Genomic DNA, 27,498 nt, shown 5'->3' on the forward strand with positions numbered 1-27,498 from the left:
CAAGAGCCCAGCAGAACTGCGATGGGGACGGCGCCTCATCACCAAGCTGGACCGCCTACACCCAGACCGGGTAGCAGCCGAAACCGGAAGGGCAACATCACCATCAGCACCATCACCACCAGCATCACTACCATCACCATTGCCATCATCACCCACACACAGGGTCCTCAACCTGGGGGACCTGGTCTGGGCAAGGAACTATGGGGCTGGACATTCTTGGGTTCCGGGGACAGTGGTCGGGAAAACAGGACCCCTTTCATACATTGTAAGGGTGGAGGGGGACAGACGCATAAGGCGACACATCAATCAGCTCAGAGGAAGAGTCCCTGAGCACGTCACACACGCCCCTGAGCGCGTCACACATGTCCCTGAACTCAACGCACACGATCAACAGGAGGACCACACTCCAGGAGGGGTCAACCCAGCTGAGGACGTCACAGGGCAGGGACCAGAGGAGGAGGACTTCCTGATGCCGGCTCCTTGCAGCCCTGCACAAAGGCCTCAGGAACCCACGGGCCAAGCCCAGGGGCCAAGCACACCCAGACGATCCACCCGTCCACACAGGACACCAGCCTACCTGTCGGACTATGTGTGCAAGTGACCCTCACACAAGGACACCATTGTTTTATATATATATATATATACTCATAGTTATAGTAGTTGCATGTTGTTGTTATGTGGGTCTTCTCTAAGGGGGGAGGGGTGTTATGTATGCAGGCATCTGCATAGCAACAGCCATCAGGGGGCGTTGGCCTGGACAGTTTCGGCGGGAAACCTAGGGCCAACCCCATTGGCTGTTAGCTTACCTGGCCAGGTATATAAGGAGGCCAGGTAGCCCTCATTCCCCAGTTCACTTCCCCTTCCAATAAAGAGCTGAACTCACACACCGGCTGGCGTCTCTCTTGCGTCGGACCCACTACACAATAGAATCTGGGTTCCAGGAAGAGCAAACATGGCAAAGCAAATACTGGAGTGCATAAGACCAGACATGTTACTAGAAGGCAAAATCACAACACTGTGTTTCACTTATTTTGGCCATGTCATGCAGGAGAATTCACTGGAGAAAGCAATTATGTTTGGAAGAGGTAGCAGTAAAAGGAAACCAAACCTCCAAAGAACATGGTGGCTGTACACCATTAAAGCTGACACCAGCTAGAGCATAGAACAACTCAAAGAAATAGTGCAAGATTGAAAGATGTGGAGAGACAGGGATCACAGACTTGCCAAGAGTCTCTAAGCCATTGGACTTGGTGAGTAAAGTAGAGATTAGGCCCCTTCCAAGTAAGTGAGTGATTATCTTAATTAAACATAGCTGGCTGCAGCCTGATTTAAGATGCAGTGCTGACCCATGTTTCTCTGTTGAAAACAATAATCTGATCTCATCCTTTGGTGTTTTGTTCCTATGTATTTTGCTCATGTAAAAACAAAACCTAAAACTCAGACTTTCTGACTGAATGACAAACCTGGCTTGACTCTTTGGATTGGAATAATAATAATAATAATAATAATAATAATAATAATAATAATAATAATAATAATAATAATAATAATAATAATAATAATAATAATAATATCATCATCATTGGAAGGGACTTTGGAGGTCTTCTAGTCCAACCCCCTGCTCAGGCAGAAAACCCTATATCATTTCAAACAAATGGTTAGCCAGTCTCTTCTTAAAAACTTCCAGTGTTGGAGCATTCACAGCTTCTGGATGCAAGTCTTCTGCATGTTCCTGTTGAGAGCAAAACTTTCCAGGCATGTTCTCTTTCCAATAAACTGTGTTTTGATTTATATTCCTTTCCCTACCTGCTGTTTATCTACTTAGCTTTGAAACACCTAGAAACTGTGTGTGTGTGTGTGTGTGTGTATTTGAAATCTAAAACAGGACAAAGGGCTGGCTTCTCCCTGTGAGGGAGTAAAGTTGGAACTGCTGCCTATGCTTTGAAAAAGCAGCTGCAATTAGGCAAAAAAACTTCCGTTGAAAGAAAAATCTTCATCAGAGTCCAGTCCAAGCTGGGAATAAACAAAATGGAGACTGCTTTAGAAAGTAGGTTGGAGTTTATTGAAGAGCAGAGCCAGACAGAAAGGTGGTTCTGGAAAAATTGACCACATGTAGTAGGGAGCGGGTTTTTATACCTTCTGGGGCTCTTGAGGTTGCTTCCTGTTTGAGGCTTTGTATTTCCTGTGTCAGTACTTTGACCTGAATCTGAGTGTGCCCTTTTGGTATTTGTGGGTTAATCCTATTATGTTTCCTGTCCTTAGAGTTTAGGTGGGGGTATGTAGATTTTAGGGGTCTTTGTCATCCTAATCTCATCAGTTTCTTCTAGCTTCCTGGCTCCAACCTTCCTGAATGGATTATTGAATTTGCATTTCTAAACACTGGCCTCAGCCTAGGGGCTGGGGCTGATTTCTGGGGGCTGGTTTCTGTCTTTTTAAAGATCCTCTCCATTATTCCTTTAAGGAAATATATTCTACCTTTTTAATATTTCCTAAAATATTTCTTTCTCTGGATTCTTTCCACACTTCCCTTGAACTTCTCTTAGATAGTGAGATTTCCACTCATACATTTACTCACAGGCATCTAAGATGATGTTGCAGCTGCCTGTACTGAATCACACCTTGGTGTTTTCAAGTATGTTCTGACATTAAGTGGCAGCCTCTATTACTGATGTTAAGCCCCATTCCACCCAGTCTTTTGAGCTTACAAAAGCAAATCCTAAAACAGAGTGGGAAAAGAGGTGATGCAACAGGAAAAATAAAAGCAATCAGCCTACATGTGGGGAAGGGAGGTGATATCTGAAGATTGGCTGTTATTAGATGCAGACAAGATGTGTTTTGTTCAAATGCCAAACCCACAAGCTATGTTGAACATATCCTGGTGAGAGTCCTGCTTGGAGTTTTGAGTTGGAGCTCAGAAGCAACTAGGAAAGGTGCAATCAGCTTGAAATGGTACCTCACCCAAATAGCGCAAGACAATTTGAAAAAAAAGGCAAAGGTTATATGTTATCTTAAAGATTTTGTGACTTTTGTTTGAACTAATAACAGAATTAGTATTCAGGTAGTCCCTGACTTATGACTGATCACTTATTGATTATTCAGAGATATGATAGACCTACCTGGAGGCTACATACAACCCAGAATTGAAGTTCCAATAGTCACACCACTGTAGTCACATGACTGAACTTTGGTGCTCAGCAGCCAGGCAGCATTTATGCATTTGCAGTTTCCCATAGTCATGCGATCACTTTATATGACAGTTTTGCAAAAAAAACCCAGAATTTTTTCAGTTTTCAGTAAAATCACACTCATAACAAACTGTTGGTTCACTTAGTAACTAGGGTATTCACTTATCAACAGTAACAGCTACTTTATAACTGCCACAGTTGCCTAACAACCACTGCAAAAAGGAAGATCATGTGACTGACCTGTTTTATGACCATCACAACTTTCAGTGGTGATGGGTAGTCTCTGTTATGGTCATAAGTTGAAGGCTATCTTTAGGGCACTGAGTATTAAAGACATTTATGTGTCAACATAAGCTGACAAAACAGAAATGTGGAGCTGACCGGAGCAGTAGCCAGTTGTTGAGGAAGGTATGTGCTGTAATACAGTATTTTGTACAGATCTGCTATGCTGTTGTATGTCCAGTCCTTGGAGAGTACCAAACCCACATAATTCCAAACCCTTCCCCCAAGAATGTGATGACTCCCTTGGACACTTCCTCAGATACCTCTCCAGATGTCAATTCAGAGGAGGCACATCAGGAGGACAGTTGGTCAATGGTTCCAAGCAGCCATCTGAGAGTGATTTGGCTGAAGCACAGCTGCAGCAGGACAGCCCTGAGGCTTCAGGTGGGGAAAGCACGTACTGCAGCCGGTCACTGATGAGGAAGAAGAACTGCCTTCTGCATCTGATCCAAGAACATGTAAGGCAGAGAAAAGGCAGGAGCAGTGAAGGTTAGTCCAATTATTTGTGAGGAGGCAGTCTCACCCCTCTTGATGGGCTGCACCAGAAACTGGCTATTTAGCACAGCTGACAGATGGAGACTATGCTGAGAACAAAATATTCATTTCCTTGAACTTTGGATTGTGTCTGTTCAGCTATGGCCTTGCCTTTGCCCTGTGGACTTGCCTTTGTCTTGAAACTTGCCTTTGTCTTGGAAACTTGCCTTTTGCAGCTGTGTGCTTTCCCCACCTGAAGTTTCAGGGCTGTCCTGCTGCAGCTGTGCTTCAGCCAAATCACTCTCAGATTGCTGCTTGGAGCCATTAACCAAATCCCTCCTGGACTTGCCTATTCCTTGAGGACTAATGTTGGCTTCATTTGAGTAGCTTGTAGAACTCATTGGGGTTGAGCTGGTGTTTGCAGAGGAAATTGCTGGGGAATACCAATTCAGGCTTGGAAGCCTTAATAAAGACTCCTTATACCCGTGGTGTATGTCCTTGCAGGAGTGGGACAGCACACAGCACATTACACAATGGGACAGGGAGAGCTTACAATCAATTAATTAGTTTCCCAAGGACTATTACATACTCCTAAGAGGCAACTCATGTCCCAATCTCCTAAGTACCAAACCAATTAACCCTCTATGCTAAAATACTTTATTCTTCATTTAAATATGCAAGTTAATTAGCATGGGTTGGCTAATTTGAATTGAATTTGTATTCACCCCACCCTTTCAGGGAGTGACAACAGAACATTGTGTTGGTTTAAAAACAAATGATATCAGAGTTCAAACTTATTTTTTTAAGGAAAGCGTCTGAAACAGATCCCTTTAGAAAACAGGTGATATACAGGTGAAATTGATTTCCTTTCATTCAAAGGGGGGACTCTAGTTTTCCTTTGTCAATCAATAATGTTATGTTTGTTTATAAATTTACAACTTTTCCTTTAATGTTTTGATACTGAATTCAGAGTAATATTTTTATTATAGAAAGGTTGGCTGGTGAGGGGTTATTAATGTATAAATTACACTTTCATTCTGAAGTAAATTCAGTTGAGACCCATTTTCATCAACTCTTCTAAATGACTTGGGGTGTCAGAAAACTGGATATTATTTTAAAGATTTAATGGACTCTATGAAGATACTTCTCAAATATCTGCAGAATCTAAAATATTACTTCTATTTTCCTTTCATTTATGAACAAAACCAAGATGAGAGGCTGATAATGATACCAGCTATCATAGTGAATGGAATACTGATAGTTTTTGCCTTCTGATAGAAGTTCTTTGAGCAATTAGCTTATAGAAAACAAAGAGAGGAAATACTTATTCCTTCTGTCAGCTGATCAAAGAGTTTCCTTAATGATAGATTGCGAGGCAAGCAGTTTTTTTTAATCTTATTCTGCATTATGAATGGTGTTGGTGAAAATCCTAAATGCATATATGAAGTACTCCTTATTGAATTGTTAAAGGAATGGCAGGCTTGGAGATTTCTGGACCAGGTTCCAGCAGAGAAAAAAGGAAGGTGAATTTCTTGCAAAGAATCTACCATTGATTCCTTTCTAATAAAAATGAGGTGGGGGTGAGAGAGAATGGACATTAGCCAGGAAGAAAAAAAATTCCATGTCTGATTTTAAATAGAGGTTGTCTAGAATTGTCCTGTGTACTCAATAACCCACAGATTGTTTTTAAAGTTAAGTACCACCTTCTATATTGGCATCATTGGCTGGTCATTAAAACTTGTCTTTTTTAGTTGGTTCAAAAATATGTCTAACCTAAGTCTCTAATAATGCCAGTAATGTTTCATTACAAAGATCAATAGTCTGATTGATTGTACTAAGCCTTTATTTGTTTACCCTCTCTGAGCCCTATCATCTCCATAAGGCTATTTGAAAGTGTCATTACCATGTATGCAATACCATACTGATATTCTGCTGTCCTCTCAGAGCTCAATATTGCAACTAATAATAATAGTAAAGAATGTTTGTGTGTTTTTATTTGTCTTTTCCAGGAAGAAATTATTTGTTTGTGAATGGATTTCTATTTATATAGTCTGATTTCAAACATGACTGTGGAAAATATATATTGTACCTTAAAAAATGAATTTGCCATCTGGTCAATTTGCACTTTGAAAGAATACGCAGGCTTTATGTTATATCCCTTAACTTTGATAGGGATTCTGATAATATTATATTATCCCTATGTGGTTGCATTCTTTCTATTATATGTCCACAATGCAATACTTGTTGTATGGAAAAAAATTGGCAATCTGCCAGAAGATATCAATAGCCAAGAATGGGACAAGCCAAAGCAATTTTTGGCACTGGTAACTGAATGGTTTGGAAAGACACTGCACAGTAAGTATGACTTTCTTCATTCATTCTTGAAGGCAGGGTTGAGTAACTTAGCATCATAAGCATCATTCTTTTGGCCAGCTATAATCATTAGTCATGTGTATCTTGGAGCCACATCTGAATCTAATAAAATGTTAATGGAAAACTGAGGATGCATAGTGTCAACTTATGTATAATTCTTTTTGGTAAAAGTGGTTGTAGTCAAGGAACTCCCTTATCTCTATGGCTGAAGAACTGGATAAAGAAGTTGTCTTAATCCATTATTCAGCAGAATAATTGAAGGCATATTTTTAAAATAATAAAAACTGTATATATAAAACCTGTCAGGACCCACCCCAATCCACGTCTTAGGAAGACAAAAACTCTTGGAGTCAGTTCTAGTCCAAAAGGAATCTTTACTAGGACATGCTTGGTTGTGGGAATACAAGACAGGACTTAGTATTATTTTACAAATTGAAATTTTATAAAGGGTACCCAGTTCAACCCCCCTTTCCTCAATCCCATTTGGTCAGACCCCCATCCTTCTACTTCGTGTCATCCCTTTTGTTAAGGAATTTTGTTGTGCAGAGGTCTCCTTGTGCTACCAAAGAGTTGCACAGACAAGGAAGGGTACTGAGAGCAGTAAGAGTCACACACAGGAGTACACTGAGTTATAAAAGCAAAAAGTATTTTACTTTAAGATGGTGTAAAAACAAAAATGCACAGTCAAAAAATAAACAGTCCAAGTAGCAATCCAAAATACAAAGTCTTCTTACCGGTCCAGAGGTCAATACACAGTTCAGGTAACAGAGCAAAAACAGTAATAGTAGAGAGCAGTGAATTCAGAGAGAGAGAGAAGCTACGTTACTAGCTCCCTCTTATGGCCATGAGAACACTTACACACCCATTGGTCAATTAACTTCTTAAAGACATAACATCATGGTTAATATATTTTCAACCCAACATTGTAGGCTAACACCATATGCCTAACATTCTCCCCTTTGGGTAGAATAATATATAACCCTTACAATCTTATGCACATTTTTTCACAATTAGCCGTGTGTTTCACAGCACTTTGTACCTTCGTAAAATGGTCTGCAATATTTACATCAGATGAACAATACTCTAGCTGTATTAATTTATCTTTGACACATTGTCTGACATTTAAATAACGAATATCAGTATGTTTGGATCTTGTTCTTACTGCAGCATTGTCTGCCATCTTTATCGCAGCTTGATTGTCCTCATATACAATGAATGAATCATTTACATTTAAACCCATATCTAACAATAATTGTTTGTACACTAGCAGTTCTGTACATAACACTGATAGACATGAAAATTCAGCCTCCATTGTAGATAGGCTTATGTGTTTTTGTCTAATGGACTTCCATCCAATCAAAGAATCACCCAACATTATAGCCAACCCTGAAGTAGATTTACGAGTGCTTGTCTCAGAGGCAAAACTCGCATCTGCATATGCAGTAAGGATTAACTCATGATTTGGCTCTAAATATAACGAGTAGTGGATAGTCTGCTTCAAATACCTTAATACTCGTTTAGCTGATTGCCAGTGTCTAACAGTTGGATTATTGATGTACCTAGCCAATTGGTTTACACAGTAAGAAATATCAGGTCTAGTCCAATTACTCAGATACATAAGACTTCCTATCAAAGATTGGTACATAGTCTTATCAAATACAGGACTCTCAACATTAGTGTCCTTAAAATCCATAGCCATCGGAGTTTTTGCTGGTTTACACATTTCCATATTGTATCTCTTTAATAACTGAGATATTTTACTGGCTTGTGACACCTTAAAACCCCTATTCGTTTTCACAATATCTAACCCCAAATAGTGGCTTATTTTTCCAAGATTTCTAATTGTGAATTTATTCTGCAATCTTGAAATGATAGTTTGTGCTTCTAACTCAGTTTTTGTTATTATTGCAATATCATCTGTGAATAATAAAAGAAAAGATAATGCTCCGTTGTGTTCTCTTCTAAACAAACAAGGATCAGCATTACTGGCTACAAAACCTATTGCACTCAACTCATTAACTAAACATGTATTCCACTCATAGCCTGATTGTTTCAATCCATAGAGGCTTTTCTTTAATTCCCAACAATATATGGTCTCTATCATTGGTCAATCCTGGTGGTATTCTTAAATAAATAGTATGTTGCAATGGAGCATGTAGGTATGCAGTTTCAACATCTACATGGTTAACCATATATTGGTTTTTAGCCGCCCATACTAAAGCTGCTCTTAAAGTAGTTGCCCTCAGACTGGGTGCAAACACCTTGTCATAATCCTCAGTAGTTTGGGCAAAACCTTCTGCAACCAAATGTGCCTTATGGGTTACGGTCCCTTCTACACCCTTCTTTATTTTATATATCCATTTGCAACCTATAGCTTGCTCACCAGGTGGCAGTTTTGCTTTCTCATAGACCTTAAGATCCTGCAAAGACTTCAACTCCCTGTTCATTGCAGCTTTCCATGATGCCTGTTCCTTTTCAGGATACATCCTGATCTCATCATAGTTAGAAGGTACTGAACTAACTTGACATATTATACTAGCTTCATAGCAATCAGGTGGACGTCTGATGCACGTTGAACGCCAAGGAATTACAGGGTTTTGAATTTCTGACTCCTTTCCTTCCTCTGATTCATTTTTTTATCTCCCCTATCTCCTCTTCATCTTTTATATTTACAGGAGATGTATTATCATTACTATTTACGTTATCAGAGGAGTCCTCAAACATTAGAGGATCAGTATTAACAGTTTCTTGCTCTAACCTATCCCAACCAACGTGCTCAAGGAAATTGGCACTTGCACTGTTATATACATTAGTTGTGACTTGTTCCCAGAAACGATAGGATCTGTGATTAGCTTCGTAACCTACAAAGTATAATTGCCTAGCCCTATGCTGGCCTTTACACCTGAGTTGTGCAGGAATGTGGACCCAAGCTGGGGTGCCAAACGTGTGCAGGTAATCAAGGTTTGGTTTTTTACCATGCCATATTGTGTATGGTATTTTACCAGTAGAAGTATTAACAACTATATTTAGAATATGGTTTGCACATTTTTCTGCCTCCCCCCACAGTCTATCTGTTAAGCCAGAATCTTTTAACATGGTTCTCATCATGGCTTGTAATGTTTGCCCACGTCTCTCAACAAATGCATTATGTTGAGGCCTATAAGGGGCTGAACATTTATGCTCAATGCCAGCTGATTCAAGCATATCAACAAAGCGCTTGTTTGTAAATTCAGTGCCATTATCAGTTATTATACACTGAACCTTTCTCTTTGTTTTCCTCTCGACAAATTTAAGCCAGTTTGCAAATTGTTGGAAAGTGTCTGCCTTTGACTTAAGCAGATAACAAAAACCATATCGAGAATAGTGGTCAAGGATACTCAAAATATAACATGATCCTCCTAAACTTGGTTTCATGGGTCCAATTAAATCTGCAAACACAACTTCCAAAGGAACAGTTGTTTTGAAGCCGTTTAACATGTTTGCAGGAGTTGCCTTACTCTTTTCCTGATTACAGGTATTGCAATTCAAATACTTACTACATGGCTTCAGTTTAATTCCTTTTACTAACTCAACTGTTTTACATAGTGAGTTAAAGTTTACATGCCCTAACCGCCTATGCAATAAATGTATACATTCATCATGTGGCTTCTTGTTCTCACATATTGAATTGGCTTTTACTGTACTAACCTGGTTACTTGTGAGAACAAATAGACCATTTTTCAAATTAGCAGTTACACAGGTTCCATTCCTCTCAATAGTGCATTGTTCCCCTCTGAATGTTACCACAAACCCAACCTTAATCAATTCCCTTACAGATAACAGGTTGAATCTTAGCTTAGGTATATACAACATAGGTAACTGTTCATTAATACATGGACAATAGTAATTACCTTCACCAGAGGCCTTCGTCTTCCAACCGTTTGCCAGTGAAACATATTGGTTGCTGTTTTTCATATTAATAAACCTCTTTTTCTCTTTAGTAATGCATTGTGAAGCCCCACTATCAACAACCCACAATTCATTATTTCTGGATGTTGGTTCACCAGAAATAGCCAAACCAATGCCCTTTTTAGCCTTCCCACTGCTATTCACATTCTGTTTTCTACCCTTCCTACAGAATTTGGCTATATGCCCTCTAGCCCCACAAGAAAAACATTTCTTGACGTTGTAAGCAGTGGTAAATTGCTGCTCCTCTCGTGGCTGTGTCTCTCTCAGCTGGTCTCTGTCACACCTCCTTTTGGACTCTTCAAGCAGTCTCCCAGTAATGTTAGTCAATGTCAGTTCCTCTCTGGTCAGGACTTCCAAAGAAGAAAAATACTCATCATAACTCTCATCCAAAGATGACAGAATAATGTAGACCTGATGCAACTCTGAAAAAAACAGCTCCTTTTCATGAAGCTCTTGAAAAGTTGCCTTCATGTAGTTTAAATGGGTCAGCATATCTCCATTCTTCTGCAGACGAGCCCTAAACAGCTTACGTGTAAGGTGTATATGTGCACCCACACTGTCTCGAACATAAAGCCTTCGCAAAACGCCCCAACACCTAGCAGCAGACTCCTCACCACGAATATGGACAAGCTGCTGGTCATTCAGTGTTAGCCCAATAATGCAAAGTGCTTTTTCATTGTTTCGTTTAACGTTGTCTATCTTCTTTGCATCCTCTTCATTATTTGCATCCCAAGCAGTAGTTTCTGGTGGGTTATTTACAACAGTCCATAGTCCTTCCTTGCGCAAAAGCAAGCAGCATTTCGTGGACCAGGAAACATAGTTTGTCCCATCCAACCAGGTTATCCAGGAGATGCCTGACAACTGTTCTTGTGCCATTTTACACCAAATAGCTAACACAAACTCAGCTAGGAATACTGTGTGTACTTACTCTCAGTACAGGCCTGGGCCCATAACCAGTGATAAGGAATTTTGTTGTGCAGAGGTCTCCTTGTGCTACCAAAGAGTTGCACAGACAAGGAAGGGTACTGAGAGCAGTAAGAGTCACACACAGGAGTACACTGAGTTGTAAAAGCAAAAAGTATTTTACTTTAAGATGGTGTAAAAACAAAAATGCACAGTCAAAAAATAAACAGTCCAAGTAGCAATACAAAATACAAAATCTTCTTACCGGTCCAGAGGTCAATACACAGTTCAGGTAACAGAGCAAAAACAGTAATAGTAGAGAGCAGTGAATCCAGAGAAAGAGAGAAGCTACGTTACTAGCTCCCTCTTATGGCCATGAGAACACTTACACACCCATTGGTCAATTAACTTCTTAAAGACATAATATCATGGTTGATATATTTTCAACCCAACATTGTAGGCTAACACCATATGCCTAACACCTTTCGTGGGGGAAAAAAGGAACTTTGAATCTTTATGGTTATTGCCTTCTTCCTCTCCAGAATTAAAAGAAAACACAAGCCAGATACCTTCTTCTCTAACCCTCCCTTTTGTTCCCCCCAGTTCAAAAGGTTCCCTTGGTCTTTGAAATAACCTAAGGCAGGCTGAATCCACATATGCTTCTCCTTCCTCGGGAGATGGCAGAATCCATATGGGGGGGATAATGTTTTAAACATACATTTATGAATGTGATATAAATGGATTCTGACATCCCGCTCTCCTTAAAAGAAAGATATGTCCATCTGTAGGGAAAGAAAAAAAACATATATAAATGTTAACTCGGTTTGTTCGGATATTCTGTATGTTTGTTCGGATATTCTCTTAAGCAGCTTTGGTGTTTTAATGTGGCACTTGCTGACCCATTTGTTTTCTGAGGAGGGGAGGTGTTTCCAATCCACTAAATATTGGGTCATTCCATGATGTTTCCTGGAATCCAAAATTTCTTTCACCTCAAAATGTTGTTCCCCTTCCACCATGATGGGAGGTGGTGGCGGTGGGATTTTTGTTCGTAGGGGAGATTGTTATTCTCTCTTTATTAGGCTGCAGTGAAAGATTGGGTGTATTTGTCTAAGATTTTTAGGTAGTCCTAATTCAACTGTTACTGGGTTTATGATTCTTTTAATTGGAAAAGGTCCAATATATTTTGGTCCGAGTTTTTTGCAGGGTTGGAGTGATTTAAGGTATTTTGTGGACAGATATACCATCTCTACCACTTTGAACGGTGTGGGATCGGCTCTTTTCCTGTCTGCCTGTGTTTTGTATGCTAGTCTAGCATCTGTTAATGCTTTTCTGACAATAGGTCAGGTGTATTGTAATTGAGCAATCCATTCCTTTAGTTCTGGAATTACCGGTTCTTTTGGGGTTAGTTCAGGTATGGGGTTGAAGCTTTGGCCTGTAGCTACTTGAAAAGGAGTGTAACCTGTGCTGGAGTTGACTGCATTATTATATGCCACTTCTGCGAAAGGCAGTAGGTCTGTCCAATTTTTCTGCTGAAAATCTACATAACATCTTAAATATTGCTCAAGTACTGTGTTAGATCTCTCACATTGCCTGTTACCTTGAGGATGATGACTAGATGTCAATCCTTGGGTAGTTCCTAACAGGGATAAGAATTCCTTCCAAAATGCTGAGGTAAATTGCATCCCTCTGTCAGATATGATGCGTAGTGGTGCCCCGTGCAATCTGTAAATATGCTGTACAAAACGTTTTGCTAATGCTTTTGCAGTTGGAATTTTTTGGCTAGGTATGACATGAACTTGTTTAGAGAACAGATCTGTGACAGTCCAGACAACGGTGTTTCCGTTGCTTTCTGGTAGTTCACTGTGCATCAGTGCACTGGAGGAATAATCTAAAAATCTAGTACACACCATCATTCTTGCTAATGTTCTTCCCTTTGGGGTAGGGAGCCAGTCCAGAACTTCCAGGTGCGTTTGGGAGGACTTTTCCATCTCCCTGTCCCATCACTCTCAGGAGCATTAGGCTTTCTTCCTACCACTCTAGTTAATAACCCATGAAATTGCCTAATGATCAAAACTTGGAGAGTGGGATTGTGGTCATTGAGCAAAGCAGTCACATGGTGTTTCTTAACAACTGCTTCACTAAACAACTGATATTCTGGGCCCAATTCTGATTGAAAATGAAGGATTGCTATAAAGACCTTAGTTTTTAGTCTGTTTAGAAACACATCAACTTTACATTTTGTGCTAATCCATAATTTGTCATGGTTTGGCCTGACACAACATAGACATCACACTTTGTTGAAATAAAAATCTTCATCAGGGTCCAGTCCAAGCTGGGAATAAACAACACGGAGACTGTTTAGAATGGTTCTAATTTATTGAAAAGGAGAGCCAGACAGAAAGATAGCTCTGGAAAAACTGACCACATTTAGTAGGGAGTGGGTTTTTATACCTTCTTGGGCTTTTGTTTGGAGTTGTTCCTGTGGCATGAACTTTGACCTGAGTCTGAGTGTGCCTTTCTGGTATTCTGATGGTGGTGGATTAATCCTATCATGTCCCAAAAGTCATATTCTGCTTCCCTGGGGCTGTGACTGATGACTGTTGGATTTTTGGTGTGAGGGATTGTTGATTCTAGGGATCTTTCTTTCTAATCGAAGCTTCCTGGCTCCAGTCTTTCTGATAAGATTACTACATCTGCATTTCTGCAGATCTGGTTTCTGTTTGGGGCAGAGACTTGGTGGGGGGGGGGTTCTGCCTTTAAAATCCTTTGGGGAAATATATTCTGCCTTTTTAATATTTCCAAAATATTACTTTCTCTGGATTCTTCCCACAATATCCCCCCTTTGTGCCATAAGAGTGTGTGAGTGACACACTTTTACTGGCACAAGATTAAAAAATTATCTGGTCAGGGAGACTTGATAAACAAGTTTTAAACTGTTAATACAAAAAAAGAGAAGACACTAATAGAGGCAGCAAAAAAAGATCCCTGCAGTGGCTCCCAAAAGGGGGAAGCTTTCAACCATGAAGGTCTAAAGCCAGGGTAAAAGATCTTTTATGTGGAAAAGAAATTTATAGTGTCCAATATTCTGTGCCAATTATTTCCAAATGTTGGATGTCACTTTGAGCTTCCAGTCAGGTCTGCACATGCATCTCAAAATTCTTTACAGCCATGTTTTCCTCAGTACATAAGCACTGGCTGCCCATTTTCAAGGGTTGCTTCCTGCCTTAGCTCTTGTTCAGTGCATCCAGATTTGTGATGTCCAATTGAGGTTAGCCAGTGTGCAAGCCAGTCTATTAATTTTTCTTAAATTGCACACAGTGAGGCCTAGGATTCTCACTCTGAGTCCACCAGTGCAACATATTCAAGGCTTGGGTTTGGAGATCTCTTTCCTGCTGCCTCCTCAGTGAAAGCGTATGAATTGAAAATCACCTGAGGGAGCCTGGTTACCTCCCCCTTGAAATTTGCAGGAAGTTGTGCATGCAAAGCTTTAATGCCACAGGGCAACAGCCAGCCTGGAGCTTTACTGAAGGTAGGTGAGGGGATAGACTCAGTGTGTGCATGTGTGCACATAGCTACCCATAAAAACAGGCAATACAAGCATTCTGGACAAATTTTCTCTCCTACCAAACAGAAGTCCAACGTGTTCAGTACTTGCTGTGCCAACCTTTCCCAATGCCATCCCTCCATAAATACATTCAAATGGCTTATTACAATACAAATGAGGCAAGAAAGAAAATCTTACAATGAGTTTCCACCCTTCCCCCATAGTCTTTCCAGTTGTCTTCTGAGGCTTCACGTGGGGGCCAATGGCTCCAGGACTCCTTCCTTCCTATGCAGCTTTCACAGGGATCTGGACAAATGGTAGGACTTGGGAAGATCTGTTCCACTCTGGTTGCATGGTGACTTTCTAGTGGATGGCTGGATCAAAACCCAATTCCATGGCTCAAATGAATGGAAGCAGTGTCTGGGTCAGTATGGTCTGCTTCCAAGGTTTGCAGGGGTGCAGGCTGAAAGACATTAGAACAAGATCTCCTCCCCCCCTTTCTGGGTGGACTCTCTCAGGAGAGGCAGACAAAGGCACGAAGAACAGAAGATAAGAAATTGATAAGTATTGGGGTGGGGGGTAGCTTGCAGGCAGAGTTTGAAAAGACATTACTACAGTTGTTAAAAAAACAGATAAGCAGACAAAATGGGGACAGCACAAATGAGGACAAAAGAGAGGCTGGATTCTGGTAAGAGAACAACAACAAAAATGAAAAATCTCACTTCTGAAACTGAACATTTGCAATATGTTAAAGAGGACTTGCAACTTTAAAATGCTGGTCAGCTTGAGAATACTGAAAGCTCCAAATATTTTTAAAAGCCTAATATTTTAAGGTGTGCAATTTGCCAGGGGCAGGAGACTCTACCTTTTATATTTGTTTTCAAAAATTTTTAAACATCATGACAGCATTTTGCTCAGCATTACCAATGAACAGTTTAGATAAAAATATCACATTAGAGATTTAAAATAAATGCTTATGTGTTCCAGGATTAGTTCCATAGTAGTTTCACTGATTAGTGATAGCATAAGAAAATAAACTTAATAAGAAGGTTATTTCCGTACACAAGCAGACTTGAGCTCATGAGGCTCTTGTACGTAGACACATCTCATGTTTCAGGAAAAGGATAGACAGATAAAACCCATTTACAACATGTATAGAAAAGGAAGAATGAAACTTTTCCTGTAGATGAACTTAAACCATTCCCTCCTGACAACTTTGGGCTGTTCTTACAAGTACACAGAGAGAAATAAAAACAAAAAAACCCAAAATTCTCTTCACCCTGTTTGCTGGCCAGACAAACAGAATGAGGGTATTTTCTTTTCGGTGGCTTATTTTAAGCAGAATTTTAAAATTCTTTTCTCTTTTGATTAGAGACAATTAGCAGTTAACATTTACCTTGAGGATACACAAAAACCTTGACACACATATACACACAAAGACAAGGAAAAGAGAACAGAATAGAGAAACAGAACTCTTAGTTTTACACATCCTGGTCATTCCCACAACACATATTATGTATCTATTAACAGTTCTGGAAAAAGTAAATAGAATACCAAAATTACCTTTTAAAAATATTTTAAAATGTCCATAATTCCTAAGATAATGTTGAGATGTTTGAGATAAAAGATAAGCTTTTATGTCACTTTGATTGGTATAAATCTAACTGAATTATAAAAAATTCTAACAAATTAGAAGGAATATTGTTGTGTAGTGAGTTCTTTGGAGGCAGTAAGTGAGGCAAGAGGTTGCAAACAGAAACATTGCTTTATTGAGGCAAGCAGGAACAGAACTGAAACAGAGGCTTCTGCGCAGCTACTTATACGGTTGGCCACTAGGAGGTGGCCAATAGGTTTAAAGGAACCAATTCCCGTCCCAAATCCTCCAATGATCTTCTTGGAGATAGCTTGTCTGGCAAGTCAGTGACCGTTATACAGACACACCAATTGAGCAACCTTAAGCAGCATTCAAAAGACATGTGAAAGCAGTTCAAGTAAATCCCAATACATTACAAATATGCTGGATCACAAAGGTAATAGCACTGAACTCAGACAATTTTTATTGATTTTGTTACCTAATACGACAGCTTGTAGTTCCAAAAATCACATATGATTTAAAATGTTTACCTTCACAAGAAAGCTAAGAAAAAAGGTCATTTTTCTACGTGAACTTCCTTTCTTCTACAGGAGACCCTTGTGAAACATTACTGAAGTCATTTCATTATTCTACCATTAACAGGTTATGAGGTTTCTGGACTAGAAAATCTACCCAAAGGACCAGCGATCCTTGTTTATTACCATGGAGCTATACCTATTGACTATTATTTTTTTATTCAAAGGATTTATAGACTCACTGGAAGATTCTGCTATTCTGTGATAGATCATGCTATTTTTTATATACCAGGTAAAAAAGAATATTAAAACTTTGGCTTTAATTATTTTCGAATGATATACCTTAGATTCACTGACTTGGGAAGTCCAACTTTTGTTCTTTAAAGACTTATGTCATGGTGGAAATATGTGTATTCTGTTTTCTTTTACTAGCAAGAACAGAATGATTTCTTATGTCTGCTTTTGCAGGAATACGTCTATTCCTCACTATCCATCACACTATTTATTCTACAAGAGAAAAGTGTGTAAACATTTTGAAACAAGGGCACCTACTGGGAATTGCACCAGGAGGAGCACGAGAGCAAAATTATGGAAATAACTACTATAAACTAATATGGGGAAACCGGAAAGGATTTGCTCATATAGCTATAGATGCAAAAGTGGTGAGCCATCACATCTTTTTTCCTAGTGGTCTTTTACATTGGAATATGAATTTTTAGATGCTGTATTTCATTTTCATGTCATCTACTTACCTTTAAGCTATCTGCAAATGTACAGGAAGTTGCAAGCGACCACAAATCAGATTTGACAGGCCAGGAAAAGGCAAATCTTCTTTCTCCCCTTCACATAATCCTAGAAATGTAGTTCAAGAGCATATTACTGTATGAAAATGTTAACTTTTGTTGCACAATTATATTTATATAACCTACTACTTTCTCCCAAAATATAGTCAGTATAGGGCAGGGGTCTGCAACCTTGACAACTTTAAGACAACAGAATTCCAGGAGCTGAAGTCCACAAGTCTTAAAGTTGTCAAGGTTGCAGACGCCTGGTATTGTAAAAACATCTGCTTTAAAAAAAAGTCTTTAAATTATTATTACTTTTATTATCAGATTTATTTTTGTCACTTGATACAAGATAACTCTGAGCAACTTACTATAAGATAAATTGTACAAATATCCAACAATTATAAGTATAAAAACCGACAAAAATTAAAACAAATTTGTTTATTTAGTATATGGCATATCATACATGGACTAGCAATATATATTAACATTTCATCTAGATTAGTAGAACACGATAAAATATAAATGTTAAAAAGTTCTGTATTCAAATACCTATGTCTAGGCCAAACTAAGAAAGCATGGGTTTAAAGGAAGAGGTAGGGTGCCTTCGCTGTTAGTGCACCAGCCCATTTTTGAGTCTTTTCCTAAAGGCTAAAAGAGTGGCAGTGGATCTTATCTCCTGTAGCAAATGGCGGGAGTCCCCTCCTTTGGGAAAAGATGGTTCCACAGATATCCTGGACCAAAGCTATAATGAGTTTTAAAGGTAACCATATGTAAGCAGATTGGCAGCCAATGCAGTTCATGTAACACGGGATTACATGTGCCACCCTAGGGTTCAATCAGAATAAAGCTGAAAGAGACCTTGGAGGTCTTCTAGTCCAACCCTCTTCTCAACCAGGAAACCCTATTCCAAGGGTAGGCAACCTTGGCTCTTTCATGACTCATGGACTTCAACTCCCAGAATTCCTGAGTCAGCATAGCTGACTCAGGAATTCTGGGAGTTGAAGTCCATGAGCCATAAAAGAGCCGAGGTTGCCTACCCCTGCCCTATACCATTTCAGATAGGAGGCTGTCCAGTCTTTCCTTAAAAACCTCCAGTGATGAAGCACCTACAATTTCTGAAGGCAATCTGTTCCATTGGTTAAATGTTCTCACTATTAGAAAGTTTCTCCTTAACTGCTTAGTTGCTTCTCTCTTTGATTAGTTCCCATCCATTGTTTCTTGTCTTGCTTTATGGTGCTTTGGAAAATAAGCTGATCTCTTCTTCTTTGCGTTTGCCCCTCAGATACTAGAATACTGCTAGCATGTCTTCCCTAGTCCTTTTTTTTTCTCTAGACTAGCTATACCCAGTTTCTGTAACCATTCTTCATGTTTTTTAATGTTTTATTGATTTTCTAATTTTACATTTAAGTATTTAAAAAGCAGCATGGCGGCTGAGTTAATAATTCAATGACATACAAGTATCTTTAGTACAAGTCTCAAACTACCACATTAAATATTTCCTCTCTTTTCCCCTTAGTATTTACTGTCTCATGTTTAAACTAATACAATTCTTATATCAATTAAATAAAAATAACATTCTTACATGTATCAATAATTTTTACCTTATACATATCCTGGTTATTTTAACATTCAGTCTATATAGACAATCAATGTCCTAATTAGTTTTTCCCAATTTTTAGTTTCCCATTAATATTTAAATTTAACATTTAATATTTATAATTTCCAAGTTTTAAGTAACCAAAGTTCCCTTTATCACAATTCATCCCAAAATCTAATATTCAGGATACACGTCTTATCTATTTGAATATATTCTATTTCTCATCATTGTACATTGTCTAATTAATAATACAGTATAACATTCTTATTTCTTACTAATTTCCAAATGTCTTAAATTTAATAACCAAAATATCCCTTGTTTCAACATCAAATACTTCCTCTTTTTCTCTTAATGTCTATTATCTCATATTTAAGCTAGTACACTTCTTATTATATCAGCTAAGTAAAAACATGTTTATTACATTTCTCAATAAATTTTTAGCTTATATATATATATATATATCTTAATTACTTTTTTACAAGTTTTATTGATTTTTTAATATTTACATATACATGTATTTGTGAAGCAATATGGTGGGTGGGTAGTCAAAATAACAAATAAGTTGTAAATAGTTCAGGTTACATTAACAGGGATTCCCTCTGATTCCCTTAGTTATCACGTAGTCAAAATAATCAAGTTAATACAGTTCTAGTTGTACCTAGTCAATTAACACAATTTTCAATATATTTTCACTAATACATATCAATATCCTGTTTTTAAATTTTATCTAATTGCAATAAAATATTCTAGAATAGCCTATAGTATACAAAAGAAAGCTTAATTTTTGGGTAACCCACAATTCCCAATTTCAATAAAGAATAATTCTCTTGTCTACAAAACTTACATTGTTTGTTACAAAACATTCTTATGTTTTACCATTAAAGTCTAGTTTTCATCTTAACAAATCACCAATTATTAGAAGTATATTTTTTATCCTAACCATTCAACAATTATTAAAATACTGTCTTTTATATATAAAATTCTAGATTCTATAATATACGGTAGTTCAAAAGTAACAACTAATATCTTCTATAAGTCATCTTAACCGTACATCAATTGTTAAAATACTATCTTTTGATATATCATTTCAATTTCTATAATATAGTTCAAAATTATATTCTAACAGCTTACTTTTGTTTTCCCTTACAGATCAAAAGTAATAAAAATAAAAATAAAAAATAAATATTTTTAGAGATTCCCCTTAATCCATCGAAAGGTATTTTTATACTCTATCTTTAGGAATCCTAAAAAAGAAACAAATTCAGTTTTTGAAATCTAACTCTTGCCTTCCTTTTGTGCCAACCAGGCTTTCCACTTGGCATCTTTAAATTCTCAAATTTCTTCCTATAGCCCTTATTTGAATCCAGGGAACGTACCCAAGTGTCAATTTTGCAAGGAAAATGTCCCCTTTGTAGCCATTGTAGTTTTGCTTTAATAGTTCACTTTTTGATGATTGATGTAATATAGTTGTCATTAGATCAGTCAAGCCTTTTTGTTCTTCCAATTCTATCTGGGTTAGGAAGAAAGTAGTAGCTGGTATTATGATTGTCATTTGATTAGTTGAATTCTCAATATAGTGTATTTGAAGGCCTTTAGAATCTTCACTCTTAGCATTGCTTTCTTCAGATGCTGTTGCTTTTTGAGTTGTAAGTTTTGTAGTTGCCATTAAATTTGGACTTTAAGGTTTTCTATAGGTAGCTTTTGTTGTTCTTTGAAATCTATTTTAGTGTTAGTTTCCACTTCTATTTGGTTTTGGGTTATCTTTTCCTCATTTAAAGTCATAATTTGATTTGGTGGCTTTGAGTTGTCAGATTTTTCTTGCAGTTTGGCTTTAATTTGCTTTGTCATTGTCAAAATCATGTCCAGTATTAATTTATAGTCAAGTGGTGGGATATATTCATCCATTTCGTTATTATTTGCAGCTAAGTCTTCCATGGAGGCTATTTTAATAAGAATCAAGGATTATCCACCTCCAAAAGAGTTTTCAGTGCCAGGTGTTCCCACACTTATCTTTAAGAATAATGTCAAGGACACCTCTGTTATTCAAGTCAGCTCTCACAACAAAAAAAAAGAAATTTACTTGCTGTACCAGGTTTCCCCACACGATGTCATCAATAACATATAAAATGCAATGTAAAAACTTTCTTTTCTTTGTTTCTTAACACATTTTTCTATTTTCTCTAGAAAGGTATCACATTATTATAATATTGATGGAATTCTTTTTGTTTGATGATATTTTTCATTATCTCTCTTTTTAATTGCAATATAATTTTCTGTTTTTTATTTTTACAATTCACATGCTAGCTATATCCATGGTTTATTTACACACTGATTTTTTTTGCTTTATATAACTGAGTTTTATTTCAATTTCTCTTACTGTTAGCATAAATAATTGTCCTTGTAGAAGCTTAAATTTGTTGAGGAATACTATCTTCTCTGGAACTTTGTTTAATTCTTCTGCCTCTGTGACCTTTATTCCACTATTTTTATTACAAATTATATTAAACAGATAAAGCTAATACAAAAACTTACACAGAAAATTGTTTAAAAGAAAAGAAAAGAAAATAGTAAAATCAAAAGAACTGAAAGGTGTGGAAAATACCCAGTGAGCACATTCAACATTGACAACTGATCACTTAAAATACAACCAAGCTTTTGCCAATTTTTTAAAGTCTTTAAAACCATTGCTTCCTTTAATCATTTGTATCAAACCATATAATAAGTCATCAAATAGAACTCTGTGCTCAGGAAGCCTCTCTTCAGATGTAAATAAATTACATCTGGAATTGGTTAAGAACCTTGTCTCCATATATGATAAATTGTAGTGGTGAGCCTGACTGGAATCTTTAGGATCGCAGCAAGCTTAGCTCATAATCCAAACACAAAAACTTCAATTCTCTCAGTCTATTGAATTTCCCAACAAGCGGCGCCACTGCCCGTTCGCGCGGAGGTGCGCGCGCACCTCTTCAAAGGTTTGGGGAGGTGCGCGTGCACCTCTCGGAATGGGCAGCGGTGCCGCTTGTTGGAAAAGCTGCCGCGGCCTGTTTGCAGAGCTGCCGCTTTTGGCAGCCTGCAAACGTGCCGCGGCAGCTTTCCCAACAAGCGGCGCCGCTGCCCGTTCACGCAAAGGTGCGTGCGCACCTCTCCAAAGGTTTGGGGAGGTGCGCGCGCACCTCCGCCCATTCGGAGAGGTGCGTGCGCACCTCTCCAAACGTGCGGTGCCATTCTCCATTTGGAGAGGTGCGCGCGCACCACTGCCCGTTCGAAGAGGTGCGCGCGCACCGGGCGGCTGGGAGCCACGGGTTGCCGACCCATGGTCTATTCATAAGAAGCAACTGTCTGGAGTGCATGTGGGCATTTCATAATGTCTTCTTTTTTCAGAAAAATCTTCACCAGCCACAATTCGCCATCTGCTACTCAATCTCCCCTGCAACACAGTCCTTGCTCCTTCAAGGACGTTTAGTTCTTCCTAGTTCTCACAAATATGGGCAAGGTTTATAGGATAATAAACACACAAACAAAAAAGAATCATAATGTTTTCATTAAACTCTTGTCTCTTTCTTTGACATATCCTGAGTTTAGTAAATCCAAGATTTAACATGAAAACAAAGTTGTGGTTTAATGTTACTTTTTGAATCAAGATCTTCAAAGATTAGATGCATGAGAATTCAACACTAAAGACAGAATGAAGGATAGTTCAGCACGTCAAAAGCTGAGTTCAAACTACATTTAGTAGGATAATGCAGCTGTTGGAGTGATTAAAATCTCCGAAGCAAATAAGGGATAGGAAGTCAAAAGATGCAAAGACTTTAGCGACATATATTATCCACATTAGGTTCCCAAAGATCTATTTTATGTCCAAACAATACCTTTCATTCCTTTCATGTACCGTGACTAAAATGAGTCTCATTATTTGTTTCTTTTATTTCTTCTAGCCAATCATCCCTGTATTTACACAAAATATTAGAGAAGGATATATAACATATGGAAATATAAGTAAGTAAAACCTTATGTATTCTCAGGAATGCTATTACTTTTAAGACTATAAATCTATGCATCTGCATCATTTCCTGCCATTTTTAATTTCAGTGATACTCTAGCTCAAGCAGCAATAGCTAAACCTGGGCTATAAATATTTAAAATATATAATGTCGATCAATTTAGGAATATGTCGATCAATTTGGGAATATGTTCATTTAATTCTTTTAATGAAGATCGATTAAAAAACAAGAAATGTGAGTTTCCTTCTAGAATGATAAAAGACTGTCTAATCTTTTTCATCTACTTCAACAAAATGCTGAATGAATATATAGATATATGAATTTGAAATAAATGAAAATATCTAATTCTGAGTTCTACTGAACTTCAGAGCTTTGCTGGAAAACCTGATTCAATACATGGACACAGGGCTGAGCCAGAAATTACAGAATATACTGTAAATGCATTGTGCTTATTCTGGAAACTCTGTCTGTCTGCTTATCCGTCATCCTGCCATCCAACAGTCTTCTGGGATCTGCGTGTGTGTTTACATGTCTGGATCTAATTTTCAAACTTTGTAAAAATCTAAGCTAAACTTTGCAAATTGTAACACCCAAATATGATAGCTTATTCTCTTCTCTTTCCAGTGGAAAACCTTTACATTAGAAAGTTCTGATACTGCTAGTAAAAATTGCTACTTTTTGAATATAGGTTTCTAACAAAGACTAATATGAAACTTTGCTCTTTTCTAAAATTGTTTCTGAGATTTTCTAAATCTTGTACACAGGACCAATGAGATGGTTATATGAGCAAACTCGATGGTATATCTTTCCATTATATGGAATATTTCCAGTTAAACTTATAACCCATATTGGAAAACCAATTCCATACAATCCAGATATAACTCCTGAAAAATTAGCTGAAAAAGTAAGTGTATTCTATTGTAAGAGAAAAATATACATTCAAATTAACACTTTGTTCATGAAATTATAACTCTATAGTAACAGATTGTAAGCAGTTATTGAAATATATTACCTAGATGTGCATAAGTATAGTTGAGTGTTTGGTACATAACTGTCATTGTAAGACTATGGGCCATCCATCTATCCCTCCATCCTTACATTCATCCATCACTTATTTAAATTAATCAACATGGCTAACTGTAAGCTTAAATAAAATAAATAAATAAATAATAAAATAAAAATAAATAAATAAAAACATCTATGAAATAACTATCATACTAAAGCCCTAAGAACTTTAGTTGCAAATAACTGCAACTTCTTGGTTGTCTTCAATGACATAGAATAAATGAAAACATTTTGAGACATGACAAAGGCAGGAGTCACTATCTGAAAACCTAGTCCAAGAATGTGTACACTTTTCTTACCTGTTGAAGACTGCTTAGGGCACAATTTGAAATTCCTGTTCCAGCACCCCAGCACCTCAAATCGCATACCAACTTTTTCTGGGTGACTGCAAGTTTGTCAAGATCAGAAGACAGAAATTTCATGTGATCAAATGGCTTCAGTATAATAGGAACTCTATCTTGCTGGGATTCAACCCTTAGCTCCTTCTAGTCCTTCACAAATCCAAATACCAATCAAGACTTCGATATATCTCCTGTTCAGCCTCTAATGTTGGTAAATATCACCGCATTAATGATATGAGGCATCTCAGATTGTTGAATGAACTCTCCCAGGTGTTTCATGAATAAGTTAAATAAAATGAGGGAAAAGGTCAAGCCACGGGGCACCTCACAGTCATTCACACCAATAGGTTGTAATTGCCTGCTTAAGAAGGAGAGAAACCATTGAAAACCAGTGCTTCCAATCTCAAACCTAGCATATAGTCCAAAAGGATATCCTGGCCAGTGTTATTCAATCCTGTTAATAATTCTGACAAAATAAGGAGAGGGACACACATGTCATAGAGATACTGGCCACAAGAGATGTAGTTATACCAAGTTGGAATCAATATATAAGGTCTCCCATTAGTCAAACAGAGGATTCCCTAAGCACACCAAAATGTATAAGTTTTTTAAACAATTGATTCCTCATTTCACTCCATTTCTGAAACAGGCAGGAAGGCAGACAAATAGACACACACACACACACACACACACACACACACACACACAAACAAACAAACAGACAAATGGAAAAGTGGGTGGGAGAAAGGGAAGTGGCTTTCTCAGTTCTCTGGGCAAGTATACTAAAACACTCTTGCGCACCATTCCTTCTTTGAAATTATAATAAAATAACATATTTCTGTTCAAGAATGGCAGTAGGTAGAAATGTTTAGAGTTACAAAGTGATTCAACCTATTTGCAGAAATTCATAGCTCCTAGAGCACCTTTCTATAGCACCTGATCAATAGAATGGAGTATCTTTTCCTTATAGGAGAAATGAGCTAGACATAGAACGCAACGTTCTCTCTATAATTCCTGAAACATAAATCTAAATTATATCATTTTTCCCTTTCTTTTTCTCATCCCACTCTACCCCATGCCATTCCATCTCTCCAACAGACTCAAAGGGCAATGGAGGCTTTACGCGACAAACACCAGAAAATCCCAGGAAGTATATTGCACGCTCTGAGGCAACGCTTTGAGACACGTAACAAAGATAAATAGTGATATAACAACCACAATCTCTCTCCATAATATATATGTATGTGTAGATGATGTATGTGCTTGCGTAGTGCAAGTGTTTCCCAAGGCACTTTTCTTTTAAAAAATGAAGAGGCAAGATTAAGAAGGAGCAAGAATATCTGTTTATTTCAACATATTTAAATCTCCAACATCAGATTAAATTTCATTTAAATATACCAAAGGATTACATCATGGTCGTTTCACATCCTTATCAATTATGTTTGAAAAATCCCAATGAACTGGCAAATGACTGGAGGAGACCAATTATTATTCCTATCTTCAAAAAGATGGAAAAGGAAAATACAAGATATAAACTAGTCACTCTGACTTTGAAACTCTGGACAGTTTTACAGTATATATTGTGAACATAAATAGATTTATAATTAAACATAATTATCAGAAACTTGACTTGCCTTATCTAATATTTTTTCAGATAATTTCCTTAGTAGACTGTAGCAATTTTGTAAGGATAATATAGCTTGATTTTTTTTCCCAAAGCAGTTGACAGAATAGTTCATTCTGACTAGCAGGTTACCACAGTAATATATATGCTGCATGGCGTTTAATTGACTGCACTGACTTTGAGTGTACCTAACTGAGATGTGTTGCTAGGAGAAAAGATTGTTTCATATTGTTTCATAATGTGCAATTGTTAAAAAAAATCAGACACATGTTAATAAGCTAATTGTGTCATATAAAATTTTTTACATAAAAAATTCTTTCATTTTGTTTAGTATATTCTGTGTACTGGTTATGTAAAACATGAGATGTGTTCTAATACATATTTATCCTCTCTTTGGTTTTTCTGTCTTTTAAATTAGTTTAAATCATCATAAGAAATATTTTTAAATACCAGGTAATTCCACTCATTTAAGAATTATAAAATCAAGTGAAAATAATAGGGATAAAATTGTATGAATAAAGCACTTTATTCATACAGATACTGCCCACAAGAAATATCAATTTGGAATCAATATATAAGGTCTCCTATTATCTAGAAAGAAAATTCCCTAGGCACATAGAAATAAATAACTTTGTAAAATATGTATATTCTTCATTTCTCTCCATTGCCTGAACCAAAACACACACACACACACACACAAACACACACACACAAACACACACACACAAACACACACACACACAAACAAACAGACCTGAAGAGTGGGAAAGTGTATGGGAGAAAGGGAAGTGCCTGTCTCAATTATCTGGGTCAATATGCTAAAATACCATTCCTTTTATGAAATTATAATAAATAAGCCATATAGCATATTTCTGTTACAGAATGGCAGTATGCAGAAAATGTTTAGAGTCACAAAGTGATTCAACGCACTCACATTTATACCTGTAGCACCCAGTGCACCTTTCCATAGCACCTGCCTCTTTATTTCTCTGATCAATAGAGCAGAGCATCTTTTCCTTAGGAAAAATGGGCTGAGCTTGGAATGCAAGAGAGTTCAGCTGCAGGAGTTAGAATCACACACCTTACAAAGCCATAATCAAGTTCATTTCCTTTTGGATTTGCATGTTCTGAGAGTCCAAGCTAAGGTTTATATTTTCAAGTAAAAGGTAAATCCAGCCAATCAAGCCACAATTAGGAGCAAATTAAATAAGAGGTATCAAACTTCATTTTTTAATTATACGACTGCATGCAGAGAGATAGTTCT

The 27,498-nt window shown here is 37.5% G+C and overlaps 1 protein-coding gene across 1 annotated transcript; it reads left to right on the forward strand.

The window, feature by feature from the left end:
- Window positions 1–5,971: 5,971 nt before the first annotated feature.
- LOC310638726 (DGAT1/2-independent enzyme synthesizing storage lipids-like) lies at window positions 5,972–25,813 on the forward strand (the record flags this gene model as incomplete). The annotated part of the gene is made up of 6 exons (XM_083360014.1): window positions 5,972–6,296; window positions 16,946–17,110; window positions 17,287–17,480; window positions 23,139–23,199; window positions 23,969–24,108; window positions 25,709–25,813. 6 exons carry the CDS (start codon window positions 5,972–5,974, stop codon window positions 25,811–25,813), a joined length of 990 nt encoding a protein of 329 aa, XP_083216140.1.
- Window positions 25,814–27,498: the final 1,685 nt, after the last annotated feature.

The sequence above is a fragment of the Vipera ursinii genome (assembly GCF_947247035.1).
Source record: "Vipera ursinii genome assembly, chromosome: 3".
NCBI lineage: Eukaryota > Metazoa > Chordata > Lepidosauria > Squamata > Viperidae > Vipera > Vipera ursinii.